Source organism: Aulonocara stuartgranti (assembly GCF_965226115.1).
Source record: "Aulonocara stuartgranti genome assembly, chromosome: 19".
Taxonomy (NCBI): Eukaryota; Metazoa; Chordata; class Actinopteri; order Cichliformes; family Cichlidae; genus Aulonocara; species Aulonocara stuartgranti.
In genome coordinates, this window is record NC_138955.1 from 24,853,524 (window position 1) to 24,879,263 (window position 25,740).

The following is a 25,740-nucleotide window of genomic DNA, read 5'->3' on the forward strand; positions in this document are numbered from 1 at the left end:
TTACTTTTTTCAGTAACGAGTAATCTAACTAATTACTATTCCTATCGTTACAACTAATGGTAAATGATTCTTATATAGCGCTTTTCTACTCTCCCGGAGTACTCAAAGCGCTCTATACAACATGCCTCATTCACCCATTCACACACACTCATACAAGCACTTCTAAACACAAGTGCAACTAATAAACATTCACACACATTCACACTCCGATGAACGCATCGGAGGGCAATTTGGGGTTAGTATCTTGCCCAAGGATATTTGGCATGCAGACTGGAGGAGCCAGTAATCGAACCATTTATTTTTCAATAAACAGACAGTTGAAGCTGTGTTCAGCCTCATCTTATATCAGTTGCACGGAAGTAGCTGTAAGTAATCTGGACGCTACAGCTTTAAGCAGCTGCGCGCTCCCGTGGACGGCAATCACGATCACTGTCTAGCACAACACCTGGAGCTAAGGGGGCAAAACAATCACATGAGTGCTGCTGTTTGACTGAGGAAGAATAAAGTAGTCGTGTTAAGCCAATCACATGACCACTTAAAGATAAAGCAACAAGGTGATATTTACCAGTTTTTAAATTGTGTTGATAGGCCACGTAAAACCAGAGTCATGATAAACAATATATACGCGCCGTTTTTTCCTCAATAGTTTCGTCACGTTTACTGTCTAAGGACAGCGCAGCGAGCACTCTCTGCTTATGAGCAAAAAAAACCCCAAACAAAAACAGAAGTTTTAGGAGTGAAGGCAAGAGAGAGACAGCAGAAAAAGAGAGTTTTGAGATGTGAGAGATTTGTGACGTTTAGCGTGTTTGGAGTGTGTAGTTCATGTTGTCTTGTGTAGTTAGTGTGTAGTTTGGATAGTTTTATGTTGTGTGTCAGAACAATGAGGCGACTGCTGTCTCCAGGTAGAAACAGGAGTGATGCACCTGCTGCTGTCAGACCTGCAGGTATCAGGCTGTGATGTTCTCCTTTATAGTGGACAGAAATATTTGGAGTGGCACAAATAATTTGTGTGGCATCTTATTGAATGCAGAACAGCTGATTGTTCTGTAAATAGTTTGAAATGGTTATTTAAAAAAATCAAGGTAAAAGGTAAATGGATGCAAATAAGTTTGTTTTTTGCAAAACTTGTGCACAGGATTTTAAAATTGACAATTTATATTTGCATTTAAAGTTATGAAATATGATTCATTAAACATGTTTAGTGGTTGTTACAGTGAAAAATATAACTTTTTCTACTCTGATTTTATGTTTTTTGTCTGATTTTAGATAAATTGTGTTAATACAGTATGTCAAAATGAAAACATGACTGTAAATTCAGACATGTGAGGTTGTGCTGAAAAGGATGATACCAAACAAGGCAAATAAACTGTTTTTAAAGGTGAAATGTAGAGGAAACATCAAAAGTAGTTAAAAATTGCCAATTATACCCTGGACCCCAGAGGGTTAAACTTTTTTTAAAGTAACACAATGGTTACTTTTTGAGTAATTAATTACTTTTAGAATATTAACTCAGTTACTTTTTTGAAGAAGTAACTAGTAACTATAACTAATTACTTTTTCAAAGTAACTTGCCCAACACTGATTATAAACTATATTATAAATGTATTTTATTAAAATGTGTTCAGAATTTGCAAAGTCATGACACACTGCTCTCCCCTACATTAGCAAGTATTGTTATCAGTCGCACAAATCAATAGTAGAACTTGTAGTATTGCACAGTACTACTTTTTAAATGTACCCAAATACATACAGGCAGAGGTATCATTTCCAAAATGTGTTTTATTATATCCTAAAAAAGACAAATACATGATCATTAAAATAAGCTATTTTAAGAAATAAGTGAGGCCATAATGCTGAAATAAATAATGTCATAACTCAAAAAAGTGACCTGGACAAATTTATTTTGCTTATGCAGGTAGCATGCAAAGTCATTTAGGGAAAAATGATAAAACTGCTATAAAAAATAAAGAAAACTACACTCCAATTTCACTAACCCTGTCCTGAGACAGCCTACGTGTCTAAAATGAGTGGAAAGAACTGCCCACTTACTTTTAGTCCACTCCTCCATAACGTATCAGTTAATATTTATCCAGATTCTTCATTGATATAAACATTAAGAACAATATACATACTTTTATTTCTGATAACATAATATTTACTCTACATAACACACAAGTTATTATCATACTGACTTATTTTTACAGCTCCAAAATCAAAGCCTCTGGTTTTTGGAGTGTTAATTTTAAATGAGTTGTATGCAAAACTACATCAGAGATGCAGTGTCACATCTGTTTTTTTTCCTGGGATCATAGTTTAATATTTGGATGTTCTATCATTTGGCGATTATCAAACACTAAGTCTAAGTACAGCTGATGGGGAATCTTGCTTTTGGTCTTTGTGTTGTCTTTGGGGTTTTTTGACAGCACATGTTGTGACAATCAGTCTTAACGCTGTGGAGATGTTTCAAGTTGACAGCCTCTTGGGGTAACATGGTTTTCTTTATAAATTTCATGGTGGTCTATCAACCACTGACAAGATATTTTAGTCTCAGTCAAAGTGGTGGAAGAGCTGAGAGCGGTATCAGCACTGGAGAGGTTAAAACTGCTGTTTCCACAGCACTTACTCGACTCTTTTAACCTTCATTGACCTCAGTTAAATTGTCTTTATCTGTTCATTCGAGGAGCATTGGTGTTCTCATAGCCCTGTGACTCTAACCTTTGACCCCACTCGCTATCAGTCGCTCTAACTGTTGCAATTACAGGAAGTGGTTTGATGTCAGCCAGAGCACCGATTTAAAATTAGATTTTTTTTCCTATTTACAAAAATATCAAGCTCATGAAAAGGTATTCCATGTGTTATGTAAAGTGTCAAAACACTGACAAACATCCCCAGGGTGTTACCCCGTTAACACCCTGGCTTATTCATTCACTCACTCACAATGGCTTTAAATCAGGGAAACATTTGTCATTGTCTTAGTTTACAAATTTATTACCAAAGGTAAAATGTTCACACCTTTCACTCCTTTTTCTTTTTCCTATCAGTATGCACGGCATATCTTCCAAATGTGATTATGAGCGACTGAGAAACCTGCTGAAAAGAACGACACACTCGTCTTCAAACAGCTGGCACACTAGCTACGAATGCACCACGACTGGCTGCTACGTAGAATTAAACTCCATTATGTAGAACTGTTGCAGCTGATTCAGCTAATTTGTGTTTGGTTTCACTTAGCAGCACAACACAACAAAGGTTAGCTAATTAAGACTGTTTATCTGGAGGAACTACTGCCTTAGTTCTGTGAGGAACAACCTTGGAATAATCAGTCAACACTCCTGAGTCTCAGTTTTTCTTCTTCTTCCCATTCTGATATTTCTGTGCGCTCTTTTCTTCCTTTCTGCTTTTCTCTTTCTGCTATTAGCTGATCTTATTCTTTAATATTGTTTTCCTTTGTTCTCTTAATCCAAGCACCTTCCTTCTCTTCAGGCTTCCCCCGCGTTCCCCCTCCATGCCTCACCATGCCCTCACCCAATCTTTTTCCTCATTCGCTCCCGTGCTGTTTTGCCCTCTATCCCTTCTTCTTCTTCTCACCCTTTTGCCCCCTTCCACTGCCTGTTGCCTAACGACATCACTTCCTCTCATGGTTCCACCGTCCCTCCCTCTTTCCACAGTGTCCAGGTCAGGGCTCATGGGAGCCAGTCTTGTCTAGCACATATACGGGGCCCTAAATAGTTCTCTCAGCGGGGAGCATTTCGCCGGCCTGGCTGGGATTTTATAATGAGCTTTGAGAAAGGAGGAGGTGGGGGGAATGATGATGTTGGGGGGTGAAGATGCCACATTCACTTTTACCCCTCCTCCCCTTTCCCCCCGGTTAAAGCAGATTAATTAAAAGCTCACTCGCGCTCTGCGTCTTATCAGTGAGATTTGAGCACTTTACTGTAAGCCTCTAGGGAGAGCTCAGCGCCGGGCCGGGTGGGCAGAAAATGGGGGTGGGGAGCCTCGGGAACAATGCTAATTCCAGCCAGTGGGGTGGTGGGACGGCTGCTTAGGAATTACTGCCAGTGGTGCGTTCATTGCTGATTATCTCCGCGACTGTCTAGGAAGAGATTGCACTCACAGAGACAGACAGTCGCTCTGCCTGTCACTCACAGTTTGGGCTCATTTCTCATTCACACCATTTTTTTTTTTTCTTTTCCTTTTTTTTATCGCAGTTGCCTAGAAATGTGAGCTAGTCGCCCTGAAGCCAACAGAGACCAGCTGCACTAAGATAATACAATGCTCTACCTGTGTTGTGTCAAGAGTTAAATGCTGCATCAGCGTCAAGTACAAATAAAATGTGCTTTTTTTTCTGTAAGAGTGGTTGCAAAGAGCCATCCGACATACAGCAATGTTCTGCTGTCCCATCTGTCCAAATGGCAACAATGAGCAGGAACTGGTATCAGCAGGAGCTATTGTCATTACAATTTTTATTAATGATTATATCAGCCATTATTTCATCCCCAGAAGGCTGCTGTGATAGCTCGATTTCCCTTGTTCCTGTTCTGCTTAAATTGACTGTAAAAGTCCTGATTATTTAGTGGAGCACAAAGGAGGTCCTTTATTATTAGTCATGCTAGCAGTGTGCTTTTACATGCTCTCCAGCACATTGGCTTAAACTGTAAAATGTCAACAACAACACCGAATCCCTTCACCACTAGCTTGTACTTGTGGGAAAATGTTACTATACTGGGTATGTTTAGGTAACACCTTGCTAACATGAGCTTACTGAAGATAAACGGGTATGTGAATCTGTTAGCCAATCAGGGACAAAGAGAGAGGACACGAATGCGGTGGAAGAAAGAAACGAAGCTGAGCAGAAGCAGGCAGGCGGTGTCCTCGCTGCTGAGGTTAACAGTGAAATGTAATCTGAACTGGCCTCAGAATAGAAGATTTTATTATCTTCTAATGTCTGGAAAAATAATGAATATCTTACTTTCAGGCTTTTAGGGGTTCATAAAATCCGCACATTTAATCCTCTTGTAGACTCACTGGCATTTCAGATTGTGCTTCAGTTTGAGTAATGGAACTCATTTTCTACAGTCGTGCAACTTCAAGGTCATAAAGCCCAGCCGCTGTTAAAAATCAAGGTTAATTTTAAGTATTTTATGTCATTTCAGTGTTTGCTGTTCAGCACTGTTAAAACAAAGGGGAGCCCATTAGTCTGTAACCTTTGTAGGCAATGTGTTTGCTTCACTGTAGGACTGCTGTGCTGTTCAGTTCATTTCAGTTTTATTTATAAAGCACTAAATCGCAACAACAGTCACCTTAAGGCACTTTATATCGTAAGGTAAAGACCTACAGGGACAGTGTTTGTCCAGTACTGATGAATATTGCTGGTTGCACACACAGACTGTGTGAACGAAGTCCAGATGTGTTGGTTGGTTTGGTTGTTGTGGAAGCTGCTGTTTATGGGGTGCCATATAACATCAAATAATCTAGTTACAACACCAAGGAGATAGAGTCAATGATTCCACTTAAGAAGCACGTTTACAACCCAGTTCCAAAAGAAGCTGGGATGCTGTGAAACCGCAAATATCATTAACCCGATTTTATTCACAAAAGAACCTAGAATACATAGAAAATGTTTCATGTTTGAGTTTGATGTTAGCAATGTGTCAAATACAAGCTAGCTCCTCTGCCTCACTATGATTAGTAGGACTTATGTTAAACAGTAATAAAACAAATGAGCTAAAGAAAATAAAGAAGGCTAAGTGTGATGATGTTGCTGTCTGTGTTGCAGGCTACAGCCATTCATCAGCGGACAGCCCAACAAAAAGCTGGCCACGGAGCAGGTAAGCTTCCATTCATCTTCACTGCATCTGCTCTTCCTCTCCGACACTCTTGTGCACTACAACACTCGCTGCCCCGCTGCTCCTAAAATGCACGACACCTCAGTCACCATGTCGATCAGTCGGTTAACTTCTCACGTTTACTTTAACACACTCACTCAGGTTCAGTCTTCCTTTGCTTCACTGTATTTTGACTGTGCTGTGTGAATAAGAGTATTTTCAAGGGGAAGAGCAGCCTTGATATTCCTTACAGTGAAAGTGATAAAGTAACCAGATTGATGGTCCAGTCTTGTCATCACTGCTTTACTTCATAAAAAAAGGCTTTTCCTGTGAAGTCTATGTGAACCAACAGGGAAGCGGGTTAGGCAATAATAAGGCTTGCAACTTAACATTGAGCAATTTTTAACATTTTTTCACAGGGTGGGGGGGGACGACAACCACTGCTGCCAAATGAATACCTCTGAGTTGTACTGCACTGTGGGTGATGCTGCAAATCAGTGAGCAGGAAAGCTTTATAACAAATTGAATTTGTGATGTAGAATGAGAAAGTACCTGGATTTATCCTGCTTCTTTCACATGGTTTGTCATAATTGGTTTCTCAATTGAATTTCCTATTACATATAATGATAAGTGATTATTTATAAATGTGTCACTAACCTCAGTGAAGCAGAAGGTCTGGTCCTTATTTGTGTATTCAAGGTGATCACCATAGCTTGTGAGGGTGAAAAAATCTGGTCATTTAAGTAGCAGAGGGGGTTGTTGATTGGTTTTAACTGCTTTAGTTTTAATGACATTAACAGCAGGTGCACTAGAGGAGCAACGAAGAGACAAACCCGAAACAGGAATGGTTTTAAGGGTGGAGGCCACTGACATTTTCCCTTCCTGATCTTTTCTGACTGTTTTCACTTGTTTTGCATTTGGCTCGAGTCAGTGCCACTGCTGGTAACATCTGGTAACATTAGACAATACCTGGACCCTACAGAGGTTCCACAGGTAGTCCAACTTCTCCATGACGGCACATTAATAAGTGACATTTTCAGAAGTTTTACTCTGTCTCCCAGAACAGTCTGAAGAGCATGGCTTAGATGCCAGGAGACAGGCAGTTACTCTAGGACAGCTGGACAGGGCCATAGAAGGCCTTTAACCCATCAGCAGCTTGCATCAGCACTGGGAGCTACAAAAGTACCTCTAGCAGGTCACTGGTGTGAGTGTCTCTGACCAAACAATCGGGAACAGACTTCATGAAGGTGGCCTGAGGGCCCAGCGGTACAACCTCTAGTGCAGGGGTCTCCAACTCCAGTCCTCGAGAGATGCTTTTCATTTGATTCAGCTGTGTTGGAGTGGGGGTGCATCTAAAAGCTGTAGGACCGTAGCGCTCAAGGACTGAGTTGGAGACCCCTGCTCTAGTTGGCCCTGTGCTCACTGCTCAGCACCGCGGTGCCTGATTTGCATTTGCCATAGAATACCAGAACTGGCAGGTCTACCATCTGTTCTTTAACAGGTGACAGCAAGTTCACCCTAAACATGTGACAGACATGTGAAGGGGTCTGAAGAAGCCATAGCTAAGGGGGCACATAACCTCTATAAACTAGGCAACAGAACCCTGACTGCCATTAGGTAGTCACCTGACCAATAGAAACGCAACTCAACCCAATAGACATTATGTTTTGCTCCATCCGATGCTGCCAGGTTACCCCTCAGAGTGTCCAGGAGCTCAGTGATGCTCTGGACTCATCATGTCATTAGGAGGATGCCCCGATGTTGTCAGCCATGCATACAAGCATGTGGGAGCCAAGCAGAATATCGAGTACTATATCGTCAAAATGGACTAGCTTGACTAGTTTATTTTGAAATCAGTCCTCTGTGGGTTTATCGTTTTCATTTCCATCAAACGACATGGCGTCCTTGTGTTCCTAACACATTACCCGGTTCATATCAGTATAGATATCTGGTTCTTGTTCTTTTTGGCTTTTGTTTGAGCAGTGCATATTAAGATGCAGATGCACTGTGACACAGAATACGATGTAAATCTGCAGAGAGCCTGAATTAATCAGAGGAGTGATATAAATTAGGCTTCACATAGCCACGCAGTTGTTGTTGGTTGGATACATTTATTGTTGATTTTGGTCTTTTTATGTTTGTTTGACAATAACCAAACTACCATGAACCTTTGACTGTAGCAGACTTATTGTAAGTCTGTGTCAAGCTCTCCTGCTCAGCCAATAAAAGCTGATTGCTGATTTCTGCAGAGCAGGCAGCAATAAATAAATCTCCTCTCGGGCCGTGTGAGAGGTGAACCGCTCTGTGTCTTTGTTTGGCCTTGCTATATTACTCCTCCTTCACTCTTTCTTTCTCCCGGGCATTGACTGCTTCTAAAAAAATTTTTTGACAGACTCTTAAAATAAATATAGCCTTAAACTTGAACATAAAAATGTCTTAAACAGCAGCTTCAGGGTTTTTTTTTTTTTGGTTTTTTTTTTATCACACTGCAGTGATACAGTAGGCTTTTGTTGGCCAGTTTCCAATCAGTCCACACAGAAGGAGTTTACTTTCGCTAATGTGTCTTATCTCCTTTACTAAACCTAGTTAGACTTCTTGGCTTTGAACAGTTAGTTTCCAAATGTCCTCGTTCTGACCATTTATAGCTTCATAGCTTTCCATTCAGAAATGGGGCAGTCTCTTCTGCTTTGATTTTTAATTTGATTTAAATTGGACTTCATTTCAGTCGAGGGTAGTGTTACTAGTTTCAAAGTCTTAAATGTAGCTTTCTTGACTTCTTCTTCCTTACTTTTTTCCATATCTCATTTTACACTTCCCTAACAGTCTTTTAATCCCTTGTCATTCTCATTTCTTATATAATTTATTTCTCTCTTTTCACAGCTTTTTCCGTGTTTCTCTTTTTTAACCACTCTGTAGAGAAGCAGCAGGAGTTTGACTTGACGTGCAGGGTTTGGGAAGTAAAAATGTCAGTTTTTTTTTTTTTTTATAGTTGAGATCAGCTGACTGACAGTCGGACCATTTACAGGATTTATGTGGATGAGAAATTCTGTCAGTGGAATCATAAGTATAAAATGTGAGCTCCTCCATTAGAAAATACCTGGTTTTAGAGCAGCGCGTCTCGGCTCCTGGCAGTTCCATCTCCTCACTCCTTGCTGTGGCCTGTGAGTAGCAGAACTGTTGATGATTGGTAATTGCCGAGGAATATCCCGGGTTAGAAGATCCACAGTGTTGTTGGGATTTAACACCAAAGACTGACCCACATCAGAATTTAAGTAGTGAGTTAATGAGCTCATAGGAACTGACTTGGTACTTGTTGGAGAAACCCTTGTTTGCAAGCACAGCGGTAGGAGCTTTCTTGTTGTTGATCACCAGGTTTGCAAACATCTCAGGAGAGATTTTGGTTGTCTCCTCTTTACTGAAACTCTGTCCTTTAAGCTTCTTGGCTGCTGCTAGCCACATCAAAGTTTCAGCTCCCTCCACAGATTATCTACAGTGGGGCAAAAAAGTATTTAGTCAGCCACCGATTGTGCAAGTTCCCCCACCTAAAATGATGACAGAGGTCAGTAATTTGCACCAGAGGTACACTTCAACTGTGAGAGACAGAATGTGAAAAAAATCCATGAATCCACATGGTAGGATTTGTAAAGAATTTATTCGTAAATCAAGGTGGAAAATAAGTATTTGGTCAATAACAAAAATACAACTCAATACTTTGTAACATAACCTTTGTTGGCAATAACAGAGGTCAAATGTTTACTATAGGTCTTTACCAGGTTTGCACACACAGTAGCTGGTATTTTGGCCCATTCCTCCATGCAGATCTTCTCGAGAGCAGTGATGTTTTGGGGCTGTCGCCGAGCAACACGGACTTTCAACTCCCGCCACAGATTTTCTATGGGGTTGAGGTCTGGAGACTGGCTAGGCCACTCCAGGACTTTCAAATGCTTCTTACGGAGCCACTCCTTTGTTGCCCGGGCGGTGTGTTTTGGATCATTGTCATGTTGGAAGACCCAGCCTCGTTTCATCTTCAAAGTTCTCACTGATGGAAGGAGGTTTTGGCTCAAAATCTCACGATACATGGCCCCATTCATTCTGTCCTTAACACGGATCAGTCGTCCTGTCCCCTTGGCAGAAAAACAGCCCCATAGCATGATGTTTCCACCCCCATGCTTCACAGTAGGTATGGTGTTCTTGGGATGCAACTCAGTATTCTTCTTCCTCCAAACACGACGAGTTGAGTTTATACCAAAAAGTTCTACTTTGGTTTCATCTGACCACATGACATTCTCCCAATCCTCTGCTGTATCATCCATGTGCTCTCTGGCAAACTTCAGACGGGCCTGGACATGCACTGGCTTCAGCAGCGGAACACGTCTGGCACTGCGGGATTTGATTCCCTGCCGTTGTAGTGTGTTACTGATGGTGACCTTTGTTACTTTGGTCCCAGCTCTCTGCAGGTCATTCACCAGGTCCCCCCGTGTGGTTCTGGGATCTTTGCTCACCGTTCTCATGATCATTTTGACCCCACGGGATGAGATCTTGCGTGGAGCCCCAGATCGAGGGAGATTATCAGTGGTCTTGTATGTCTTCCATTTTCTGATGATTGCTCCCACAGTTGATTTTTTCACACCAAGCTGCTTGCCTATTGTAGATTCACTCTTCCCAGTCTGGTGCAGGTCTACAATACTTTTCCTGGTGTCCTTCGAAAGCTCTTTGGTCTTGGCCATGGCGGAGTTTGGAGTCTGACTGTTTGAGGCTGTGGACAGGTGTCTTTTATACAGATGATGAGTTCAAACAGGTGCCATTCATACAGGTAACGAGTGGGGGACAGAAAAGCTTCTTACAGAAGACGTTACAGGTCTGTGAGAGCCAGAGATTTTCCTTGTTTGAGGTGACCAAATACTTATTTTCCACCCTAATTTTCGAATAAATTCTTTACAAATCCTACCATGTGGATTCATGGATTTTTTTTTTCACATTCTGTCTCTCACAGTTGAAGTGTACCTCTGGTGCAAATTACTGACCTCTGTCATCATTTTAGGTGGGGGAACTTGCACAATCGGTGGCTGACTAAATACTTTTTTGCCCCACTGTATAGTACCGAGTCTGGAGACATGCTAGGCCACTCCATAACCTTAATGTGCTTCTTTAGCCACTTCTTTTTTGCCTTTGCATTATATTTTGGGTCATCGTCATGCTGGAAGACCCGTCCATGACCCATCTTCAGTGTTCTGGCTGAGGGAAGGTGGCTCTCGTTCAAGACTTTATGGTACGTGGCCCCGCGCCTTGGCCAATCTATGCGGTGCAGCCATCCTGTACACTTAGCAGTGTGTGTTACCAGTGGTGTTCTTAGTGACTGTGGTCCCAACTGCCTTCAGGTCATTAACAAGCTCCAACCGTGTAGTTCTGTGCTGATCCACCACCTTTCTCATGATCATCCTCACATCAAGATCATGCATGGAGCTCCAGAGCGAGGGGGGCTGATGGTCATTTTTATATTTCTTCCATTTCCATGCCGTTCAGGCATCGTGCAGGCCGACGATCTTGTCCCTGACGTCCTTTTGGGATGGAACTGGGATGGATAAACTGTTTCTTTGGACAAGTGTGCTTTATACATGCAACGAGCTGAGATCAGGTACTCCTGATCTCAGCTCGTTGCTCGTTGCATTAATTGATAGATGGTAGTCGTCACATGGTAGTGTCAGAATTCTTCCTGGTATTCACGTATTTCACTCAAAGTCACGCAAATCACTTTGTAACTTTTATGTAATGTGTGCTTTGTATTTTTTAATTTATTTTTTGGTTGATATTCTGTGTCCATTAACATAAAACTACAATCAAAGCTAGAAACTGTTCATTTGTTTGGAAGTGAGCAAACTTATAAATTCAGCAGGGGGTCAAATACTTGTAACTGTATAAAAAGCTCTGTAATATTTTTGGCTGAAAAAAAAGAAACACTATTATTATTTTTGTCCAACTTTTAAGATTATTTAGCAAACATGTTATTGAGATTGATGTTAAATAAAACACTTCTGTTAAGAAACCAGCAGTAAACACAGTCACACATGCTGTTGAGAGAGTGCATGCTGGTTTGTGTCCCATATTTGAAGACTTTATAGAAATAAAGTGAAGTTATTTAATGTGGGGAAAAAAACAACCCAAAAAGCTTTTGAGTGAATTTGTCATATTTGTGGCTCTTGTGGTGTTAATGATGTTAAAAACAACTAAGTTGAGGGGAATTAACGATATCACTGAAACTGTAAGTTGCCGTTAAAACTTGGTGAAAAACATGCCAGCGAATCATCTGCTTTTTAAAATCTCCCAACTTTTCTTTTCCCCCCCAAGTCCTGCAAATCTCTGCCTGCTTTCTCTTTCCTCATCTCTTCCCGTTATTGCCTCACTCTGCTGCTGTCCTCTTTTTTCCCATCGCTCTTCTTTTCATATTTCCTCTCTTTCCTCCACATTCCTTCCAATCCCTTCGTCTCCCCCCTCTCCTCTCCTCCTCACAGCCTTTGTCTCCCTCGCCATCATGTGCTGCTGGCAGCCCTGAATAGAGTAGCTCAGGGAGCTCAGGCTCTGTCAGCTAGGAAGAAAACATTGCCACAAGGGGCTGGGTCAACAAGGCTTGTTACTTAGCAACCCCCCCTCACCTTCCCTTGGGAACTGGAAGCAAACGGCCGTCGCCATTGGCTGCGGCTGCTCATAGCTCGCAGCTCATGTTATGTAATGTTGGCATTTGATTCCAGCAACAGGGCCAGATTGAAAAGCGATGTGTTCTTTGAGCTCTACTTGCCAACCTGTTCTGTTTCTGTTCGTTGCCTTACAGTAACCAATTTCCATCACCCTCTCCAGCGACCCAGCAATTAGTCTGTACAGTTTTTCCTTTTTTTAAAGCCAGTCGAGGGAGGAAATGATCAGTTTACTACAGAGAACTTGAAACTGGCGCAGCTGTTCTTCTCTGCCCTTTCCCCTATTTGTCTACTCATGTTTAGGCTGAGCATCAGGCTGGAGGAGGCAGAAGGCAGCGCAGTTAAGAGATGTGGGGATTTTCAAAGAAGCTTAGAAATCTCAAAAGGGTGATGAGGTCACAGGAGGAAGGGCTTTGAGCTGTGCACAGCCTCGCTGGTGTTGCAGATATAGCCTGCTTATGCAAGCAATAATTTTGGCAAGTGATGGCCGAATGTATTTGAAGTATTCTCAATGAAGCTTTCCGGACAGCGATAAAGTTCATGATGTGCACCAATTTTAGCTCATCCTGCAGAAACACAGCGACCTGCTCCCTCACCCCAGGAAAACACCTTTACTGTGATAAAATTGATGCAGAAAGATGAAAATATGCAAAACCTCTGCTTGATCGGCATGGTTGTGGCTCAGAGCGAGCTGTCTACCAATGAGAAGATCAATGGTTACTTCAGTCTGTGTGTTGAAGTATCGTTGGGCATGATAGTGAACCCCAATTTGATTGGGTGAATGAGACTTGTAGTAAAAAGAGCTTTAAGTGCTCAGTTAGAGTAAATAGGACTATAAAAGTATCCGTCCATTTACCCTTCCTTTACCCATCCACACTAATTCACACATGGATGCTAATAATGCAAACAAATTTAAGTGGTCTATTAAATGTCATTAACCTGGATACTCTCAGTCTAACAAACAATTATAAAGTTTTGATTGTTGAGCGACTGATTGTTTGTAGGATCTTGCTGTGTGATCCGATCCAGCTGATGAGCCACTGTAGCTCAAATTACCAATAACGTTAATGCTGGTAGTGACAGGAAGTCGTCAGAATACAGAGTGGATTGCAGTTTGTTGTATGTGGGGCTGCATAGCTGCAGACCAGGACCAACACATTATTAGGCAGCTGGTCATAATGTTAGGCCTGATCAGTGTAGTGTTACACATTCTCCATGCCATGTGCACTAATGCACCTTTACACAAAAACAAGCATTAATACGAGGTAACTTTTGAACTAAGTATCGTTAAAAGTTTCACATTTTTATAGACCTCAGTCCACTCCACACATGAAGTGATTTCCACTACAAAGTCATGATTGTATCCATTGTCCATGGCTGGACCAAGGAATGTTTTTTTGTTTTGTCCCTTGCATACATGAATTTCTCTAGAATCTTGGAATCTGTTAATGATGAAATCTGCAAATTGATTGTACAATAATAATCTGAAGAATCTGCACATGCAGTTCATCAAGGAGCGGTAAACTCCTGCCCTTCTTTACTTCAGAACAACTGAGCGTGTCTCAAACGCTCTTTTTAAATTCAAGCATGTTACTAATTGGTGGAATTATTCGTAAGATGTTCCATGTTTTCTCCATCTGTTCTCAGCATTGCACAGCTTTTTCCTTCTCTTTCTTTCTTTGTGGTCCCGGCCCAACTTTGAAATGTGTCCATTTTTCTAAAAATAATTAAATAGCTCTGACTAAATGTCTGCAACTTGATTAAATTCAGTTACAGAATTTGCAAGTCATGGAATTAATTTTTAGTTACTTTTTAGAAAGCTTTGCTACTATTTTGGAAACGGGGATGTAGATGTAGTGGCTGGCATTATCCAAAACTCTTATTCCACACTGTGGTTTGTTCCCTTTAACTCTTTTTTTTCCTGCTGTCTTGTGCATGAGTAACTCCAGGCTATCAGATGTCTACATCTTCACACCAATAAAACCTTCTGAGCGCTCGTATTCCCCGGTTGCTTTCTCGCTCCTAACAACCAATTCCCTTGTTAGAGGGCTGAAGCTTAAAGTAAGCTAAAATAGTAGATATTCGACCGCTGGAGAGCTTGCTTTGAACATGCAACATGATATTTGTAGTGGAACATTATCTCTGTGTAATTATGAGCAGCAGTGCTGAATAGTTCACACCAACACAAAGTGTCTGTCCCTCGTCACAGCTTCCTCTCCTCTCATCCTGACCCATTTAACAGCTCTCACCTCCTAATTAGTCTGGAGCACCGTTTTTATGTCGTTATGTTTTCTTTTTAATTATTTTTTTATTTCCCCCACATTATGACTGCTGTTCAGCGGCAGCTAATGAGCTGGTGAGGTTAAAGCCAGCTGGTTTCCACTGTGAGGAATAAGAGGAAACAAAAGAGAAGCAGAGAAGGGAAAGGAAGGGATAGCAGAATGTTTTTGCACTGGATTTATTTATTTTTTAATTTATTGTACAATCATTTGGTATTTATCCAAATCTGAGGATGGAAAAAGCACAAGTCTAAGCCAAGAGAAGAAGCAGTGCATAAAGGAACAATCGGAGAGATGGAAAAAGCGAGAAAGGATGTGGGTAGAATTATTATTATTATTTTAAATGAAGCAAAACAGACGAGATGTGAAATAAAAGAAAGGTGGGAGGAAAGCAAGGAAGGATGGAGGAGGAAATGAAAATTGAAGGGGGAGAAAGAAGGCAGGAATGAAAGGCCCAGCAGGAACTCCTACAGGTTTTAGCCGAGGAGAAAAGAAATATCTCTCCGTCACACTGTGGACCCTCCACCGGCCTCTGCTCCAGCTTTATAATTAGCCCTGGCTCAAAGGAAGGCAATAATGTGTAGGTTCCCTTGTAGCTGCAGTTATACAACTGCATGAGTTCCCTCTAAACAACATTTTTTTTATTTTAAAGACATTTGCAGCAAAAAAGTGAGACTTGAGTTTAGACGTTGTATTATTGTCTAGGTTATGGCAGGCTGGAAAGCAGAAAAAAATATAATACCCATGCACATCTGGCCTCCCTGGTGCAATAGTCTGTTTGATATCTGTACTTTTCATCACTAAGCAAAATAAATAAAACTCAGATTGGAGTGAAGATGTGATTGTTCAGAATGAGACTGGAGGTACTCCAGTGTTTTCCAAGGGGAAATTTTCTTTGTCTTACAGGGTTGAATATATCGACACGGAGCGTAGTATGTGTACCGGAGTTTAATTTGTTTCTACTACCGTAGGGTCATTTTGACACACTGACATCAGCGACATGAAGCTGTATACCAAACATCTGGACCAAGTCATCACTTAACTTCCAGTGGTTGGTGGCTTATTAGGTATGGATGGACGAAGCAGAGGTTCCCCTGCTGGACCGTGGTCAGCACGTTTTAATATCCAGTTGTGTTTTCTGCTCGTAACTTTTCTTATTTTCCTAAATGCTGCAGCTTTGTTTTCAGTTTGGTTGGTTTTGCTTGAGTTTCATCTGTTTGCAAGTGCTGCTTGTTGAAGCTTGAAAAGCCACCATAAACTGCAGTTCTGCTTATCCAGCTACAACAGGAAGCTTAAAAAGTTGTTTTTTAACTCTTGCCTCATGCACAAAAAGCAAAAATCAATAACAGCCATTCTCCATAAATGCACTGATCAACCATTACCTGCCTAACACTGTGCAGCTCCCTGTCATACCTCTGGGCGTGTCTGCATCCCAGTATAGCAGGACAATGTTGGCAGCAGAATGGCTCCTTTGCATTGAGAGGTGGGGACTTGATCTTGAGCAGGAATGTCAAATTCATTTTACATGACAACAAACTTAGAAGTCCAAAATGTGCCCACTTTCACATTGTTCAAAGACATCCAGTGGGCCATATTGGAACCCTTTTAGGGGCAATTTTGGCCCACAGACCTTAGGTTTGACACCACTATTCTAGAGCATTCCACGAATGCTTGGAAGTAGGATCTGGTGGCTTTTTCCCAGTGTTACTTGGGTTAACCTTGAGTAGTGTTTGTTCTGCTGGAGGAGACTGCTGCTGTCAGGGAGTGCTGAGTGCAGTTTACAGTTTATACATATTTAATCTCTGGTTTGATTTGTTTTCCTTTTTTTGAGTGGGGTTGCTTGATGGGTCATGAAGGCAGACAGCTCTACATTTGTACTGCTGACATTTGTTTCATCATCGATTCCACACCTGGAAAATGGTCCCCTCAGAGTCCTTTCCTTCCACCGAGTCCTTTTTTTTTCCACCTATACCACTTGTTTACTTTCTCCTGCTGCTGCCGTCACGCTGCCTACATTTCCTGCAGTTTCAGGTGGGTTGATTTCTGATCAAAAACAACTCTGTTTTTGTCTCCCAGCGTGCGACTGGAAAGACTCCGCCGGTTCAGAGTCACCTGCAGTTGCCCTCGAGGAGAATTTATCACATCTATGCACAAAACATGTGACAGCTCAACCCAGACAATGTGAAAAGCAGTGAAAAAAAAGAAAGGGCACTCTAATTACATTTTTGTCCCTCATGCTCACCCTTAGCCCTTCACTTTTAATTTCACAGGCTTCTGTTTTTTTATGAACTTTGAAGGGTGTTTTTACCCCGAGGCTCTGATTAATTTCTCATCCTTTCATATGATACCGAGTGCAGTGTAGACTATGCAGATTTAAAAAAAAAAAAGAAAGGCAGAATCTAAAATGAGGTAATAACTTGTTGTAAGATAAGGTTGTGGTCGCGCTCCGATGCTGTATTTAGTCATATGTGGAGAAGTGCGGCAAATGAAACCTCTCACCACGGCGCGTACCCTCCACCTGCCCTACAGCTCCACACCATCACAGATACTACGCTGTTTGTTATTTTTTCATTTTAAAGGAAGTGGGGCATACGAGATCAGATCTGGCTTAGATTTCCCGAGGGCGAACTTGTGTCCTGCCGAGGAAAATATTAAAAATACTCAACGATGCATGTCTGCTCACAAGCAACAATATTTCCTGTTTGTACAGATCGGCAGCTCCAACCCCCTGCCGCTGCCCGTTGAAGCCCCTGCCAGCGGGGTGGTGGTGGAGAGCGGGCCAGTTGTGTATGACGACGTCCCCGGTGATGAGGAAGAGGATGAGGAGGACGAGACTTGTGTCAGTGCCTTGGAGATGCTGGGCAGCAATGGTGGGTTTAACCTGTCTGCTATCTTCTGACTGAAATGTGTAGGCTGACTGAGGCTACAGCTTTCTGCATAAACAACCTATTTAATATCCAAAAGTAACAAATCCAACTACATTTTATTTTCATGCACACCTTTCTGGTTGAACAGTTTCATCTTTTGAGCATTAGTATGATTTCATTTGGCTTCTTGATGAAAGCAAATCCATGCTGTACCACATCGCTTTTGTCTAAGTATATGTTCGTTGAGTATGTTAAGGAGCTCAGGTATCTCTGGGTTTTATTCACAAGTGACAGAAGAAGGGAGCCGGAGATTTACAGGCTGTTGCTGGACTTTGAGGTAAAGCGGTGTGAGTGAAAAACCTCGGCGATAGCCTGAGCTGGGTAGTGACAGAATGATGAGATCGTCAATACAAAGGGCAGAAATGAGCTTTCCCCACGGGCCGTCGGGGTTCGGCCTTAACAATAGGTGGAGGAGCTTGGTCACTCGAGAGGGTCTCAGAGTAGAGCTGGCACTCCTCTGCATCAAATCAGGCATTTAAGGTGCTTTGGGCCTCCTGGATGCTTCCTAGAGGAAGTGTTTCAGGCACGTCCAGCCGGGAGGAGACCCCAGGTGGCTGGAGTAAGGAGGTCTGGTTACCTCACAGGCATGAAATAGTGATTATAATCACATAAAACTATTGTCTGAGTAAATGACTCAGTTACTGTTGTCTCCATTTACTACGTCTGAGTAACTTTTTGCAGCTTTTTAGCTTTAAGTCAACACATCGTCACAATAAAGATGCATGCCTCTAACCACTTTGTGTAGTTTGCTCTGCTGCATCTATGCTAACAATAACTTTCACATTAAAAATGTTTTTGGTTAATTGTTGAGAATAACTTAATGAGAAATCACACTGAACTGATAAAAAGCGAATTAAAGTCAGGAGCCAGGCGGCTCTGTAAACATGGAGGGAAATGATGAAACGCTGATGGAAGTGAGAATTCCTCAGTGCAATTTCTCATCTTAACGTTTGACTCTAGTTGACACTTTGAGTGGCAGACTGCTTTGTCACTTCTCAGTAAGACTAAATGTGTCTGGACTGTGAAACAGTTGGAATCGTTTTTTTCTTTCTTTTAATGAATCTGTCTCTCTGGGTCTTGGCTCTCTTTCTGCTCGGACTCCCGGCACGTTTTAATGAGCCCTCGGTAAGATTACATTTCTTCGCTTTATGTCTCAGGCTGTTAAACTTTAAGGTCTGACTCTGCTGCAGTAAAAAAAGTCCTGAGCTGTTTAATTGATTCCTGTAGGGGGGCTCTTTGTTTATTCTTGGCCAGAAGGTCAGGGTCAGCCTTGTCCAGCCTCTGAAGCTGGACGAGGCTGGGGGCTCAACGTGGGGACGTTGAGCCAAATGAATGCACTGAAGATGACACCAGAAACCAAAATGGTTTTGTTCCAGGCTTCAAACATGTTGATTAGGGCTGCTCGATTATGGCAAAAATGATAATCACGATTATTTTCACTGAAATTGAGATCTCGATTATTTGACGATATTTATTTAACCCTTTAAGACCTACTATAGAACCAAGTCCGCCAGAGCTTATATTATTTTTTTACATGTTGTAGTGCCATTTATGGGAGCATTTCAAGTTGCTATACAACTGTTATAGCCCATATTTTAATAATATGTATGCATTAAGTCCATAGTAACTACATTAATTGCAAAAAAGTGCAATAAACTACAAAAAAAATTTTAAAATAGTTTTTGTTTGTTTTTTTACATATATTACTTGGAGAAATTTAAGAGGTTTATCCCTCAAAACTTTAAATACAAAAAAGTTGCAAAAAATAGTTTACAACAGGAAATTTATTTTGAGTGTGTTCATAGTTTTATTTTGGAGATACAGCAATTTTTATATACTGCAGGAAAAACAAAAAGCAATCCTATGATGCAAATTGCAAAGAAAACAGCAGGTGCATCAAAATAAACTATTTCCAGCAGTGCAATTCGAGTTCTAAGCATCACAGAAACTATTCAGAAAAGTCAAACATGACCAGCATAGGCTTTTAAGGCCTACAAGTAAAAAACTACATTTCTGCGAAAATGACGTCACTTCCGGTTTCGGACAGGAAATGGCGGACATGTGATAGTTCGCGCTGACATCTGTTTCACGGTGGGAAGTGTTTTGAACAGCTGATCGGCGAAGCGTGTTTCTGGAATATTATGCTTTTGTTCCTGCAAGCGCTTTTTATGCAATTTTTGCAAAGCTTTTTGTGGAAGGAAACCGTGACCGAGGACAAGCTGATGGCATCAGATGTAAGTACAACTCCTCCGGTTTCATATGCAAAACAAATTATTGCGCTAGCTTACGCGGTTCCGGTTCTACAGGGATTTAAAAATAGTTACACAAAACGGAGCGTGCTGCTCTGACCGGCTTTAAAGGGTTAACAATGACTTTAAAAAATAATATAAAATAGTGTGCAACACCACTGAAGTTTTTTTTTTACCTCTCTTTTCAACCAACGGCAGTCACTCTCCTCTCCAAATAACTCCTGCTTAGCTTTCCGAGCTTCCCTCGGGTCCTCTTAATCAGCGGTCTCCACCCTTTTTTGCGCCACGACCGGTTTATGCCCGACAATATTTTCACGGACCGGCCTTTAAGGTGTCGCGGATAAACGAGGGAGGGGCTAATAATCGGCTCAGTCATTTTTAATGATCGTTGAAAGCCCAGATCGTAATCGTGATTAAAATTCGATTAATTGAGCAGCCCTAATGTTGATTTTTACATTTTGATGTAGAAGTCACTAGAGAATGCCTTCTTTTAGAGCCAGCCTCAAGTGGTCATTAGAGGAACTGCAATTTTTGTTACCAAACTTTTTCTTGATCTTTTACTTCCACTTACCTTTTTACGCTGAAACTTATGTCTCTAATCTGTATGGGTTGGACAAAAAATGAGGTTGCAACCTCAGTGTTAAAGTTCAAACTGTCATAAAAGTTGTATTTTTGCCAGAGCAGTGTTGCCGGATCACACTGGAAGAGTAGCATTAGCAGTAGAAGAAATTAAAACTTGGCTGTTCGCAGAGTTTCGGCACACACCAGGAAGTCTTTATGGATGAGCATGCATCTCGGAGGCTGCTGCAGAAGTTCAATCATTTCATTCTGACTAGAGATACCACCAGCTGACTGCAGTTTCCCAGAGATCTGAGAACATTTTATTTACTTGCATCTCAGAAATCCATTTTGGCTCCAGGCCATTAGGATAAGAAAGGAAGGGAAGGATTCCCTGTTGTTATGCAAAATATACGGTCCAAATAAAGTTCCTTTATACGTCTTCATTAAAATCTTACCAACTTGTCTCCACTGACACATTTTATGTGATTTTCAGAGTGCGTACCGCAGATTTCAACACCAAGTCATCATTCTTCATTCAGTGTATCTAAACCCTCTATTTCTCCCCCACCCTCCAGATTACGGCTGTGACGGAGATTACGACGATGGATTCTAGCGGCAGTCCCTCTCGGTTGCTATCCTCAACTAGTGTGGACAGTTTTGAATTCCCAAAAGAATCAAATGTTTACTACGGGACACTAAGTGGCTGCAGCTACAGATGGTGGAAGCTGTAATGGCGAGCTGAATGGGAAATTCCCATCAGGAATAAATGTGTGCGAATAAATAATAATTAAGCTCCTCATTCCATTTGGTGTCCCAGCTGGACTGACCTGGGAAGACATACTTACTGAATGCTACCAGAGATGGTTAGGTGGAAGTGAGTGGTGCATATGTATTTATCAGTGCAGGACACTGGCAGACTGTAGTGCTCACACTGCGCAATCAAGGGTTGTGCTTCCAGTAAGAACTGGCTTAGATATTTGGGCTAAAGCAGAGGACCTGCAGCAACTTGTAAATGAATCAAATGAATCAATGAAGTCAAAAGGTTCTTCTGATTTGTAAGCTGGTAGACACTTGCTTGCTTGTTTTGCCTGACAGTGAAACTGGACGTCCTTGACTTCAGTCAGTTCGGCTGATAGTACAGTGAACAGATTCGTGGATACATTAACTGCAGTAGAAGGACAGCTAGTCTACGCTTGAATGCATTGTAAAGACCAGTCAGAGCATTAAACCACTAACTTCCAGGGCCTACCAAAACCACTCTACCTGTCAGGATATGGGCATCAAACCTCTGAGTTAATCTTGAGGTGTTTGGTGGTAACTTTAAATGCTGCTGGAACAACAGTCGTGAATGTAGACCTGTTATAAAAAGTTGTAACTACTTTACCTAAACTGAGCCCAGTTTGAAAAGTGTGTTTCTCCTGACCTGCAAATACCAAAGCAGCGGTGATGTTGAATGGATGAATGTTCACAAATGAGTCCCTCAGATGTTATAACACAGCAAAAATAAACGGATCACTGCATAACCTAGTCTGCTTAAAGCTACACTTTGAATTCTTAACACTTGACCGCGCGTCACTTCCTCTCAACTATAGCATCCTTGGAAAAACAAGCAGGTAGCGTGAGATCAATCATCAGTATTTGCCAAGCTAACATCGGTTTTCTGAATGCCTTATCGATTTAGCAGACAGACGCGTGCTGTCTGCTTAAACCCAGTATTACATACACGTTGCCTTCAATATGTTTGAGCTAGGTTATGGGTTATGTGCGAGTAAGGATGTCATTTTAATTTAAAATGGAGTTGGTTAAAGGAATACAATATTTGGATTTGTTTTGATTTTGCTGTCGATTTGGTTTGTACTTGTCTTAATTATTTATTGATTTATTTGGTTATCTATAATTAACGCATGAGATGGTATCATCTGATTTTCCTTGTATTCCTTATTCCTGTTGCAGACTACAGAGGTATTTCTGCAAGATTATATTTTCCAAATGAATAAGGGAGTTCAGCCAGAGTGACGTCTGGTTTTTTTTGTTTTGTTTTTTTTAATGAATTTTGTGTTGAAATGATGAGTGAAGCAGACTGTGGCCTTTTCACTGTATCCACATAACAGTATTTAATGATGCATCCTGGTTCACCCTGACTGATTGCTGCTGCTGCTGAGTCTTCATGTTACATCTGCCTACTGTTGTGTACCTTTACTGCTGCAGTAAAAATGCACTAAATGGATCCAAAAATGTTTTTTGTTTTGTTTTTTTGTCTGGTTTTTGAGAAATGTCAAGTGACGATGTAAATGCTTTCTCCACATCGCATCTGCTGTTTCTGTCCTGAGATGTTCTTTGAGTCCACTGTGTTCCCTCCATAATACAGTCATTATTTTTGTCATTTTGCCTTTCTACACTACAATGGATTTGTCTTTCAGCCTTTTAAATTAAAGGAATGAACAAAATATTTCACTAACCACTTAAAATTAGAGCTGGTTTTCACAGGCTCAAACGTATCTGGACTAATGTTTGATGAACACGTTCATGGAAAAATGTGTTTGTAATTTTGTCATTATTTCATGACAAACTTAGGAAATAAAACTCTATGGTATAATCCAAAAATTTGCGTTGAAATTAATAAATGTTTGTGAGAACATATGCATACAGTACATACAGTTGAAGTGAAGCAAATGTTTTGAATGTCCACAAAACACGGCTTACCTCAAGATGCAAAAATCTGATCTCCAGAAAGATAAGACTGCTAGAAAATACATTTTAAAAGAGTCTTGTGCAATGATGGAACAAGCTTCTTTGGACAGATGAAATCAAAATGAACTTGCACCAACGTGTGATGAAGGAGTAGTTCATGATCCACAGTACACCACATCATCTGCCAAACATAGAATAACTGATCTGCGTGCTTTCATTTCCAGTATTTATTGATGCTATGAATAAAGTGATCTCTAAACTTCAGAAACAGTGAGAGCTTCATTGTTCAAATGAATGACCCAAAACATACAGCATGCATGCCTTTAACTCACTGCAGTCAAACCTGAAGGCAGACAGATCCACAAAGAGCAACAACTAAAGGTGGCTGGAGTAAAAACCCAGGTCGTGTTCAGACCTGAAAACAGTATAAAGTTTCTATCTTAATGACATGTTTGCATAACATTGTGCAACAGCATGCAGCAGACATGCTGTTGAGGTGTTTTTCTGTTGGATAACGTCTGAAACACCCACCAACCCGCAGCAACCTCAAAAACACAGCTGTGCATACAGGGGATTATTGCTTGAGGAACTTAATGGTGGTAAACAGCCCTGTTTTGCTACCTTTGGGTGACCTGGTGACTTTCAAAAGTTCCAGACTACAACAAAAAATTAATTGTTAACGAACAGATGACCATATGCCTGGCATTACTGTCTGTTGGTGTTTGAGGAGCCTTGCTAACATGCAGTTGTGGTCACATGTTTAAATACACTCATCGTGAGAATTTGGGGATTCTTATGATTCCTTTTTTCCAGCATTTATCTTTAATGACTTTAAATAACAAGAATTGTTTCAGCTTTCTGTAATCTACACAGGGTCACTTGCACTTTGGCCGGGCACCTTCTGTTACCATCAATATTTGACCACTCTTCTTACCAGAATTGGTAGATTTGTATTGGTTGTTTAGTCCACATCATTTCAAAGTACGGTTGACGTCAGGGCTTTGGGAAGGCCATTTCTTAAGCATTCCAAAACCAGCTTTGATATGCGTTCAGGATCACTGGATCCTGTTGGAACACTTGTGTCCAAGTTTCATTCATCTAGTTGTTGATTTAAGGTGAAGTTGAAGCATCGGAATCAGTCGGTACAGTTTTCTTAGGTTTGAAATCTTCACCTTTCCTGGAAACACTCCTTGTCATTGTGGCTAAAAGCTCAATCTTTCGCTTGACTGATAATAAAACTTCATTAGCCTCTTATGTAAGGGTGATGGTTTAGGTCTTCTTCCAGACCTTTGCAAAGTTGTAACTTCTACTTATGTACAGTTGTTTAAACTGATGATTCTGGAATCTGCATTCTCCAGAAATGGCTAAAGAAACTTTACCAACTTGTGTAAATCTATAGTTTTCTTTCTTGGATCTTCACTGAGTTGGACTTTCTCATTGTTCCATGTATTGGGAAGTCCAATGATCGCTGTCAAGCAAATCCTTCTGTTTTTTTTGGCCTGTCCCGTTTGGTTCTTTAGCCGTCAGACTTTATGTCCGAAGGCCAGCAAAGATACCCGACGGATTTACTTTAACAAGTGGATCATCACAACCTTGCTGTATTGGTCCATTTGATCAACCTTATTATTTATTTTATTTTTTATTTATTGTTACAGACGGAACAGACATGGCCGGGGGATAGGAAAGGGAGAAAGAAAGATAAAAGAAAAAATAGAGGGACAGTGAAAAAGGACACTTAAAAGAAAAACAAATCTCCCAGATCACCTGTTGAGAGAAAAAAGAGCAAAATAATAAACACAGCACCATCGCATTAATCTAGTAAATAACAGTAAATACTAAATATTGAATGTTGTTGTGGAGCACGCAGGACCGACAGCGCACAATGTGCTTTGAGGTAGCAAATCCTTTTAATGCCACAACAAGAAGCTAGCAGCTGTAGTCAATTGTTAGGTGTTACAGTAACACACTTCTTTACTCAGGCTGCAATACCATCGCACACTGGACTTGGTACAAGCTCTTTGCACATCATATTCTACCTATAATTTTCCCCCACACTCCCTTCCTGTATCCATAACCTTTATGGATTTCTTTAAGTTCACCTTTGAAAGTGTCATGTAACTTTGTCTACATTTAGATCTTTGAACTGCTCTGTAGAATACATTGAGTACTGTATTGTTCTAAATCAGGAGCGGGGGAACTCTCTCGGCCTTGAGGGCCGGTGTCCTGCAGGTTTTAGATGTGTCCTTGATCTAACACAGCTGATTTAAATGGTTAAATTACTTCCTCAGCATGTCTTGAAGTTCTCCAGAGGCCTGGGTGTGTTGGCCCAGGGTAATCTAAAGCCTGCAGGACACTGGCCCTTGAGGCCTGGAGTTCCCCACCCCTGGTCTAAATACAAGTGAAGGCTGTCTTATCATCATTAACTAGCGACTTCAGATATGTTTGTTTGAAGGCTTAATGTTGTTAGGCTAGCAACTATTTTCATGTCCATTTATTGCGATTCTTTCAGATTAGTCAAC

General features: G+C 41.1%; 1 protein-coding gene across 1 annotated transcript in view; it reads left to right on the forward strand.

The window, feature by feature from the left end:
- Positions 1–21,250, forward strand: part of brf1a (BRF1 general transcription factor IIIB subunit a) — a 125,071-nt gene extending 103,821 nt beyond the window's left edge. The window contains exons 17-19 of the mRNA XM_082517233.1: positions 5,777–5,828; positions 17,504–17,663; positions 21,106–21,250. Of these exons, the coding sequence (XP_082373359.1) occupies positions 5,777–5,828; positions 17,504–17,663; positions 21,106–21,143 (250 nt within the window). The 3' untranslated portion in view covers positions 21,144–21,250. The remainder of the gene's footprint in view (positions 1–5,776; positions 5,829–17,503; positions 17,664–21,105) is intronic.
- The last annotated feature ends 4,490 nt before the right edge of the window (positions 21,251–25,740 follow it).